This window comes from Lactuca saligna, chromosome 7, assembly GCF_052625555.1.
Source record: "Lactuca saligna cultivar CGN05327 chromosome 7, ASM5262555v1, whole genome shotgun sequence".
NCBI lineage: Eukaryota > Viridiplantae > Streptophyta > Magnoliopsida > Asterales > Asteraceae > Lactuca > Lactuca saligna.
This window is the reverse complement of record NC_136423.1, coordinates 97269634-97280597: the sequence shown is the minus strand read 5'-3', so window position 1 is coordinate 97280597 and position 10964 is coordinate 97269634. Positions and strand designations below refer to the sequence as shown.

The following is a 10964-nucleotide window of genomic DNA, read 5'->3' as shown; positions in this document are numbered from 1 at the left end:
TCTTTTATTAAAGATTAATAGATAGATATAAATATATGAACATATATTGTCTTTCTAGGCTCATGGTCTGCAATTCAGAGGGCAAAAGATTTGGTTGGCTGCAATGGAAGAGTTGATGTCAAAAGGAATGCGGTATGCTAACCAGGTATAGGCATTGTTTAGCTATTTGCTATTTGGTATTTGGTATTTGTTTATTTCAAGAAAAAGAAAAATTACGAATATTTTATGTTGGAATGTTCCAGGCTCTTCTTTCGGGGTGCTCGGCTGGTGGTCTGGCTTCTATTTTACACTGTGATGAGTTCCGAGGTTTATTCCGAAGAAGAACTAGAGTCAAGTGTTTTGCTGATGCTGGAATGTTCATGGATGCGTAATTCCCTTTCTTTCTTAATTCTTAATTCTTATTCTTATACTTATACAACAACACAGTTTTATGAATTATTTTATGTTTTAAAAATAAAATATAGGCGTGATGTATCGGGCGGACACACAATTAGAAACATGTATCAAGGTGTTGTTAGCTTGCAGGTAGTGTTGAATGATATGATAATGCCTAATGCTATATTAGATTCTGATTTTATAGCTATAAATAATTTCAACAGGGTTCAGCTAAAAACTTGCCCAGAACTTGCACAAACCACCTTGATCCGACTTCTGTAAGCCTTCTTAAAATTGATGATATCTGTGTTTTTTCTTCTCTAGATACTGATAGTCTGATACTTTGTTTTCAGTGCTTTTTCCCTCAAAACATAGTTTCCAATCTTAGAACCCCTATGTTCCTCCTCAATGCAGCCTATGATTCTTGGCAGGTACATGCCTAAATTGCTATTTATTGCTGACTGCAACAAATACCAACATACTTTCATTTACTTGTGTATTCTATTCTATCATCTATTCCTATTATGCCATCTTACATTCTTTCTTTTTTTCTTATTGAAGGCAGTTTGTACTTTAAAATCTACCTAATTATATATTTATACCAGAGTTTTTTGAATATATATATATATATATATATATATATATATATATATATATATATATATATATATATATTCTTATTAGGACATTATACTTTAAAAAATGTATCCGATTTATAACAGTGAAATTTGCTTTGTATTGGGATGACATTGCTATATTTGGATAGATTTTTTAAAGTACATTGCTACTCCATATGATTTAATACTGTTTTGTGACTGTGTCAGATCATTGCTAGTTTAGCTCCTCCATCAGCTGATCACCGGGGTGTTTGGAAGGCATGTCAAAAGAACCCTGCAAATTGTTCACCCTCGCAGATTAATTTCCTTCAAGGTATTTAGAAATAAAATGTGATGATTCCTTTTAATTATATTTATTGGAATTGGAATTGGAATTAAATAAATAATACACCTTTACCTTTATATTGATTGTATCAGTATTCAGAAAGCACATGCTCAATTCACTCAATCGCTTCTCAATGTCCAAACAAAACGGATTGTTCATAAATTCGTGTTTTGCTCATTGTCAATCCGAGAGGCAGGATACATGGTTTGCGGATAATTCTCCTCTCATTGGGAACAAGGTACTTCTAATTACCAAATACCAAATGCCAAATGCTGATTTCTTTCATCAGATTTTAGGCTTCGCTTAGATTACTAATACTAATATGGAAGAGGCAAAGTTCTATTATATTACTTTTATTAATGTATAAATGGACATGTCAAGTTTGATTAATAGATCAACTTTTAAGTCCAATCGTCAAGTTTTTAATACATATAATATAAATGTGTTAAACATTTCTGAATGTATCATCATACTATCTAAGGTTATGTTTGGCATACTAACTAAAAAACTAACTGTTAAATAAAGAAGCTAACGGGTAGCGAAAAGGCTAGCTGATAAAAAATAACGTTTGGTAAAACTAGCTGAAAAATATAAAATGACATAAAAGGACATTTAAAAAATGTGTTTCTATAATTAATTAATGGGTATATTTGGAAAATTTAAAAAAAGCTCCTAAAAAGCTAGTCTAAGTAGTTTTTAAAAAAACTACCTTATAAACTACTTTTTGGTTTTCCAAATATGACAATTTAAAAAGCTCGAAAAATAAGCCAGCTATGGCGTGCCAAACGTAGCCTAAATGATTTTAGGTGTTTTTGACAACATGATTTTGAGAGCTTTCAGAGTTTTTAGCTTTAAGTTAAAAAAATGTGGATTTAATCATTTGAGATCACAAACTTTTATTTTATAGCAAAAAACTTCTAATCTCAAGTATTTTGAGATCACAAACTTTTATTTTATAGCAAAAAACTTCTAATCTCAAGTATTTTTTTCAAAGCTTTTAGGTTTTAATTTTGAGCTTGTATTTAAATTTTTTTTTATGTAATTTTACACATTTCAAATGTTTGTAGCTACTACGGCCAGCCTGACACTTTTGTACAAACTACCAAAAAAAAAAGTAAAAAACTGCAACTTCAGTATAAAAAAAAATGTTCCGTAGAAATAATTTAAATTAAAATGAACCGCATTGGCAATCCCAAGTCGTTCTTTTTCTGATGGTTTTGGGCCTTAAGGTCCGGTCTTTGTTAGGACAGTCCTTTTTTCGGGCCGGTTGAGTCTTCATCTTCAAACATGTCTTTTTGTTTATATCATGCTGGGCCCAAAACCAATTAAAAACCCAAGCCCAAAGCTATTAGTCCAATAATCTTTTGAACTGATGTTTTTTATACAGGCAATTGCATTGGCTGTTGGAGACTGGTTTTTTGATCGTTCAAGCGTCAAACGAATTGACTGCCCATATCCATGTGACAAAACATGTCACAACCTCGTATTTAGATCATAATCTCCTCAACCATGCCATATTACTTACTATTAGTAGCCCAATTGCCTCATTTTTATTATATTGCCATGGACATGGATGTTTTTATTACTTAATTTTTATTTTCCTCATTCATTATTGAAACGAGAATAATTTGCTAAGCTTGTAACTCAGTTCCTAGCAAAACAGATGGGACTGGGAAATATTATAGAAAAATACAACTAGTTTTACATTATTCGTTGCCATCATAATTGATTCATTTGTAAAAAGTTTGGGGAAGCTATAAAAATGAAAAGTAAAAAATGTTTTATTATTGTAAAGACAAAACTGCAAATTTGATCGTTGTGGTTTGCAAAAATCTTTAGATGATATTCAAAAAGTTTCCAACTTGCACAGAAGATCAAAAATCAAGGTTTTTTTGGATTTTTAGTCCAAAAAAAATTGAAAAGACGGTTATATCCTTATTTCTTTACTTTTACATTTTATTAACATTTCAATAATAATAATAATAATAATAATAATAATAAGAAAATATGTAAAAATTTATCTCTCACGTCTCTTTCTCCCTCCTTCCCTCCACTAATACTTCTCTCTCTCTCTCTCTCTCTCTCTCACACACACACACACACAATGTATTTTCATCAGAGATTAAAGACCCATCGAATAATTCCCCTTCTCTGTTCTTCGTGCCACTAAGTTGTGCTTCTCCGACTATTACTAGGGGTTCATCTCTGGATTCAAGACCCATTGACGAGTTCTCCAACTCCGACGATAGCTCTAGACATGTATCGGTGGTGGAAGCTCCGACATGTAGCAGTGGTGGGATCACAAATAGAAGGATGAAAACATGGAGCAATGGTGGCATCACTATTAAACCCTCTTTTCAATGATGTATTCTTCAAAATCTCGATACACTTGAGTCGATTCAAACCTCAACTTCTATGCAAACCATCTTATTGCAGTGAAATTATGGAACCCCCAAATGGAATATGGTTTAGACTGAACACAATCACAATAAATCGAGAAAAAATTGAAAACAAAGGTGGTCGGTTTTCCGGCGCGATCCATCGACAACGAAACCTCATCGGGGTTGTTGTCTTCGATCCATCAACAATAGTTGACATGGGAAGCATTTGGGTGATTCTTCTTCAATAGGAGGGGTTGCAGTCGACATCTCCGGCAGGCCCGTCGTGGCTTCCTTTCTCATCGTCGGTAGTGAAGGAGTCAGGGGTATTTGGGTGGTGTTCCTCGACCAATCATCATGGAGGAAGGGGGTAGCTCCGATGCTCCACTCGACTGATTCCCTTCTCGTTGTAGGTTGTGGATTTGAGCAGTAGCAGTAACAATCAAAGGGGGGTGTTTGGCTGAGATCGGTGAGCAGATTAGGAAGAGGAAGAGTACTATCATGGTGGCGCAATGTCTCCTAGTTCCACCGGTTTCCTCCTACACCAGAGATGCATAACTGTTAAAGGAAGTTAGAGAGAGAGAGAGAGAGAGAGAGAGAGAGAGAGAGAGAGAGAGAGAGAGAGAGAGAGAGAGAGAGAGAACGTATGGGTGGGTGGGGGATAATATATTTCTTTTCTTTTTATTTTTATGACAAAATGGTATTAGAATAATTGTGTACATATATATAACAGTATAATCGTCTTTTCAGGTTTTTTTTTTTTTTTTTTTTTTTTTTTTTTTTTTTTTTTTTTTTTGACTAAAAACCCAGAAAAACATTGATTTTTTTATCTTCTGTGCAAGCTGGAAACTTTTTGGACCCCATCCAAAGATTTTTGCAAACCACATGGACTAAATTTGCAGTTTTGTCTATTGTAAAATTGGCTTCAGTTATTGATACAATACAAATTTAGGCTTGGCGAACGGGTTGGATTTGGATTGGCGGGTCACGAGTTGGTGGGTCAGAAAATATAAACTCAACCCAACTTATATAATATATCGGTTTGCGGGTTCTCAAGTTAAATGGCCAAACCTAACCCATATAAATAAACAATGTATTTTCAAAGATGAAGTTTTTTTAACATAAAATCATAAAGTAATTAACATTAAAAAAAGGTTTTCAACATAAATTCATAAAGTCATTAATATCCGAATAAAATTGAAAAATAAAAACATTCATATAAAATGGATGCATTCTCTGTTCGGCAGTATAATATCCGAATATACAATGACGATATGTGTTTTTTTCTTTTTTGATTAAGGCACCGCAAACGCAGACTAACCACATATGAATACGGAAGGAAATCAGATTTAATTAATAATTAAATATATCAATTTGTTATAAATGTAATATATATATATATATATATATATATATATATATATATATATATATATATATATATATATATATATATATATATATATATATATATATATATATATAAAGTTCAGAACCATTAAAGGTTATAAACTATTTGAGAATCATTTTCATTAAGGGTATTTTTGTCGTAACAATAAAAAAAATTTTGTGTCACAGTATTATCCTACAAACTTTCTCATTCTCTGATATTTTAAGAAACTATCATATTCTCTCTCTCAAACATAAAACCCAACAACCTTCATCACGAGTTTTTCCAACCACCATTGCTCCATCATGAACGGTTATCAGATCTGAAACCACCACGATAATCACTAGTAAAAACCACCATAGACGTCATAACCATCGCCATCTGCAAATTTGTCTTCAACCGCTTCACACAACCTGCTCACCGCCACTCTCCTTTGCCGCTTGTCGCTCCAAATCTATTGTCGTCCACCTCCTTTCGCCGCACCAACTTTGTAATCATTCGACACACCAGATACACAACTGTAGCTTCCAGATTTGAGATATTCCTACCCCTGACATCACTCTAACTTGACCATATTTGATATTTTTTTTTGATTTCTTCATATCTGATTTCGCCACTATCATCGTCAACGATGGCCCCACCACCACCATCGTCTCCCTCTTTGATGCCTTCTACCTCTAAAGAAATCAAACACTAACCTCATTTCCTCATATAAAGATCTCTAGATATACAATCTCCGATAACAGATCTTTGATTTTCGGTAACAAATCTATAATTTCTGGCTCTAGATCTACAATTTACGTCTACAAATCTATGAGCTCCGACGACAAATATATGATTTCTACTTCTAGATTTACAATTTACACCTCCAAATCTATGACTCAAATCATTTCCATCTCCTTCTCTCTGATCTCTAGTGAAACACCACCAGATATGTGTAAGGTATGTCGAATTTTCTTTTGATTGTGTTTCCTTCTGTTAAGGTGTGAATTTAATGTTTTAATCTCTTATTTGTTGTTTATTTTTGTTAATCTTAGTATTTTACCTACAATTATGTTGTAAATTCAAGTTTTTTTTCTTATTTATTAAAGCATGAATTTAATGTTTTAAATTGTTTATGTTTTATGGTTGATATGCTATGAATTGAATTTAAAATATGTGTTATTAAGTTAATGTTTTCTCAAATTATGTGAATTTAAATCTTATTAAGCTATGAATTGTGATGTTTTAATATTTCAATTATTGTTTACTTTTGTTAATCTAGTTTTAACTATATTAATAAGGAAATACAAGCTTTAAGTCATGAATTCATGAGTATTTATAAGTTTTAAGTTATGAATTAATGTATGAACAAGTTAGTTGAGAATATGGTTGTGAATGTACACTTTATGTATATTGAAGTGTGAATTTTGTATATTAAACTGTGAAATAAATGTATTAAGATGTGAAGAGATTGTATTAAGTTGTGAACTTTGTATATTAAACTGTTAATTTGTTATATTATATCGTGAATTTTGTACATTAAACTCTAATTTGAATGTATTAAGTTGTGGACTGATTATATTAAATTATGAATTAACTATATTAAGATGTGAATTTTTAAAAAAATTTGTGTTAATTTTTTTTTATGAATTTAGTTTTTACTTTTAAAATATGATATGAAAGAAGCATTATACAGAAATATGATTTTCTCTAATTTTGAATAAAATATGAAAAATATAAATTGTGAATATCATATAAGTTAAACTTTGAAAGAAAAATGTATTATTGCAAAGTATTAGTTGAGAATATGTGTGTGAATATATAATTTTTCTGTATTAAATTGTGAATTTGTTATATTAAGTTACAAATTTTGTATACTAAATTGTGAATTGACTATATTGAGTTGTTAAATTTTTTTAATGAAATTTGTGTTAAAATATGAATGATTTATGTATGAATTCTTGCATTTTTCTTGTGAATATATTTATTTTATGTGTAGTACAAGTTTAATAATTGCTTTACATTAAACTCAAAATGAGTGAATTAATATGTTTAATAAACTTTGAATGTAGTATTTAATTTTTCAATATACAACTTTATACACATATCTGATTTGGAAGAAATGATGGTTGCAACTATAGCAAAGGTGATTGATGAAAATATATGGTGGAGGTGGTTGTGGTAGAGTTTGGTTTTAACTTCTCTAAATTTGTTAATCAATGTAAATTTGATTCTATTAAGTTGTAAAGTTTGTGTATTAAATTGTAAATGGATTGTATTAAGTTGCATTTCAAATAAATATTCTGTTAAAATACAAGTGAATGTATGAATAAAAATATTAGACTATAAAAATTACGATTTTTCCCTTTTGTTACCAAAAAGAATAACTTAGGATTTTATCTTCGTAATAACTATTCACAATACATTTTACTTATGAAATAGATTCTTAGGGTTCTTAATCTTTTGTGGTTTTTTGTAACGATGAGATATTCAAAACAAAATTTTCATTTTTCAACAACCAAATTTTAAATATAAAACATTCTCAAAAAAAGTATTCCACAATAGTTATCAAATCTCCTCTCTGTGTGTACGGTTCATGCCGACGTCTTTCCATGGTCCTCGCTAGTACCTGAAACACATAACACATCAACTGTAAGCATAAATGCTTAGTGAGTTCCCCAAAATACCACATACAACACATACGCCACTCGAGGCTACTGTACGACCCTCCGGTCGATGTGTCTCAGCGGGACCCTCCAGTCTTGTAGCTCGTTGGACCCTCTGGTCCGATCATAGCTCGTTGGGCCCTCTGGTCCGTTCTGTATCGTTGGACCCTCCGGTCCGGTCTATACCATCATATACCATACATATATCACATAGCACACAACTCATTCGTAACAAATAATCTCATACATAGCACATAATCTCTTACATAGCACATAAGACCTTCCGGTCAACTCATAATACCACTCTAGGTAACGCATAGTGAGAAGACTCACCTTGTGTAACTCGGTAACTCGGAAATCTCGAACTCCGTGAAATAGGATCTAGCCTCCGCCTAATCATACGAAATACACACTCGACATCAACACATTTCCCAAGGCTAGACCATCCCCTTTCTTAGCACTCCCAGGAGGGTAAAAGACCATTTTACCCTTCTCAAGGCTCAAATACTCTAAAGTTGACCAAACCCTAAAAGTCAACAAAAGTCAACGGTCAACCCTTTGACCAGACTCGTCGAGTGCACAATTGTGACTCGACGAGTTCAGTCATGAACTCACGTCCTCAAAATCCCCAACGACTCACTGAGTCACTTCCCCAACTCAATGAGTTACCATCTGCGTGATTTATGGGGAAAAACCATCCTACTCGCCGAGTTTGTTCTTGGACTCGGCGAGTTCAAGCCATGCTCAAACTCAAATGACCTCCTGATGTTAGATCCGTTCCTCTAACTTATAGATCTGGCCTCCTTAAGCAAAATAAACAAGTAAAGTTTGGATCTTGATGCCCATGCAAAGACCTAATGGGTCTATTTGAAGAAATGGCCCCAATATGCCATCCCAAACTCTTATCTCCCAATGACACTCATAAAGATCGAGGAGTTAAGGTCTCTGGACCACTTTGGATCCAGATCCAAAGTCTCAACACAAGAAGGGACCAATTGCACCACAATCCATACTCTAAAGGGGCTAGAAACCCTAACTCTCAAAGATTAACACCAAACTGAAGAAGGATCGAAATATATACCTCAGAACGAAGTACTTAGCCTCTGAAATCCACAAAATATCGCCCTATTTAATTCCCTCTTGCCTTGGCCACCTTATCTTGCAAAAACACCCACACAAAGATCAAGAATGACCTCTTCTTCCTCACAAACGCTCTGGATCTCTTAGGGTTCCTCTCAGGGGTCTGGTAGTCGCAAATGGTGGCTATAAGCCCCTTTAAATAGGTCCCAAACCCCGGGGATTAGGGTTTCATTAAACAGCATGGACTCGCTGAGTCCACGAATAGACTCGCTGAGTCCACCATTAAATCAGTCCGACCAACCGCGATCCTACTTGGCGAGTTTGAGCGCCTACTCATCGAGTCTCTCTCCAAAAACTCAATATAAATGCATAAAATAAGATACATGGGAGTCCGGATGTTACAATTATCCCCTAGTAGAATCAGACTTCGTCCTCGAAGTCTCATTCCGCAAACAACTCTAGATGCTACTCACGCATCTCTCGCTCCGGCTCCCAAGTCAGCTCAGACCCCCTCCGATGTTGCCACTAGACCTGCACCAGGGGCACTTCCTTGTTCCTCAAAACCTTGATCTTCCGATCCATAATCGCAACCGGTCTCTCAACGTAGTTCATGCTCGCATCTACCTGGATATCCCCTAACGGTACCACCACCGACTCATCTTCCACACACTTCCTCAACTGCGATACATGGAAGGTGTCATGAATCCGACCTAACTCTGCAGGTAGCTCCAACCTGTAAGCTACTCTGCCACTCTTGTGATCACCCTAAACGGCCCAATATACCGGGGCCCCAGCTTGCCCCTCTTCCTGAAACGGATCACTCCTTTCCAAGGGGACACCTTCAGGAGCACAAGATCCCTGACCTGAAACACGAGCTCCGATCGACGCCTATCTGCGTAACTCTTCTAGCGACTCTGAGCGGTCAATAACCTCTGTCTGACCCGCTGTATCTACTCTGTCTTCTGAAGCACTATCTCTATACTACCCATCACACGTTGCCCTACCTCACCCCAACAAATGGGGGTCCAAAACCTCCTTCCATACAACAGCTCAAAGGGTGGCATACCAATGCTCGAATGATGGCTTTTGTTATAAGAAAACTTGGCCAAGGGTAAGTACGTATCCCAACTCCCTCCGAAATCCAAAACACATGCCCGAAGCATGTCCTCGAGCGTCTGAATCATCCGCTCGCTCTGTCCGTCAGTCTGTGGGTGGTATGCGGTACTAAAATGCAGCCTCGTACCCAATTCCTCATGAAATTTCTTCCAGAATTTGGAAGTGAAACGCACATCTCGGTCTGAGATGATCGAGATCGGTACTCCATGCCGCGATACCACCTCCCTAACGTACAACTCTACCAGCTTCTCTGCGGAAGAGCTCTCATAGATGGCAAGGAAGTGAGCGCTCTGTTGGGTTTTGAGCAATCTAACACTTCCTAAGTGTGCATGCAACCCTAATAAACCTTGGATCTATGTTTGTCTAAATACATGCAAAATAATAAATTTTCCAAGGTTCATAACCTATCTAACATGGCATGGGGTACTTTTAAACATAAAAGAATTAGATGAGATTACGTACCTTTTGATGATGAGTTTGATTCCTAAGGAGTTTGAGGGCCAAGCACCAATAGTGTGAATGCCTCAAATGGAATCACAAATCACCACAAACTCTTGGAAAACTTTGAGAGAGTGTATACACACTTATAAAACCGGCCACACACAAACACACATACTAGTGACACTAGTGGCTATTTCATGCAACATAAGCATGCTTATATAGTGTACATGATTAGGGTGAAACCCTAATAACCCATGACCTTTCCTTTTCCAAGGATCCATGGGTTAAAAGCTCCATGGATCATCCATGGACTTCCATACAAGCCTAACCCATTAACAAATGAGTGTTAGCCTACACCATATAAAACCAATAGCCCACAATCTAATTAGTCTTCCTTTTAATCTCTAAATTAATTCATAATAAATTTAAGACTAAGACTAATTAAATAACATGACTTCATATTAATATATTATAACTTACAATATAATAATAAACATATGTGTATAACTCTCATAAAATTCTCCATAAATAGTTTGGATGAAATGCAACCCAAATGGACCATGTCGGGTCGGGTCAAGTATGTACCAAATAAGT

At 34.9% G+C, this 10964-nt stretch overlaps 1 protein-coding gene across 1 annotated transcript in view; it reads left to right on the top strand.

Moving 5' to 3' along the window:
• Window positions 1–3026, top strand: part of LOC145004909 (pectin acetylesterase 12-like) — a 4540-nt gene extending 1514 nt beyond the window's left edge. The window contains exons 5-12 of the mRNA XM_078963933.1: window positions 59–145; window positions 243–367; window positions 465–525; window positions 600–653; window positions 729–806; window positions 1200–1305; window positions 1410–1555; window positions 2705–3026. Of these exons, the coding sequence (XP_078820059.1) occupies window positions 59–145; window positions 243–367; window positions 465–525; window positions 600–653; window positions 729–806; window positions 1200–1305; window positions 1410–1555; window positions 2705–2815 (768 nt within the window). The 3' untranslated portion in view covers window positions 2816–3026. The remainder of the gene's footprint in view (window positions 1–58; window positions 146–242; window positions 368–464; window positions 526–599; window positions 654–728; window positions 807–1199; window positions 1306–1409; window positions 1556–2704) is intronic.
• Window positions 3027–10964: the final 7938 nt, after the last annotated feature.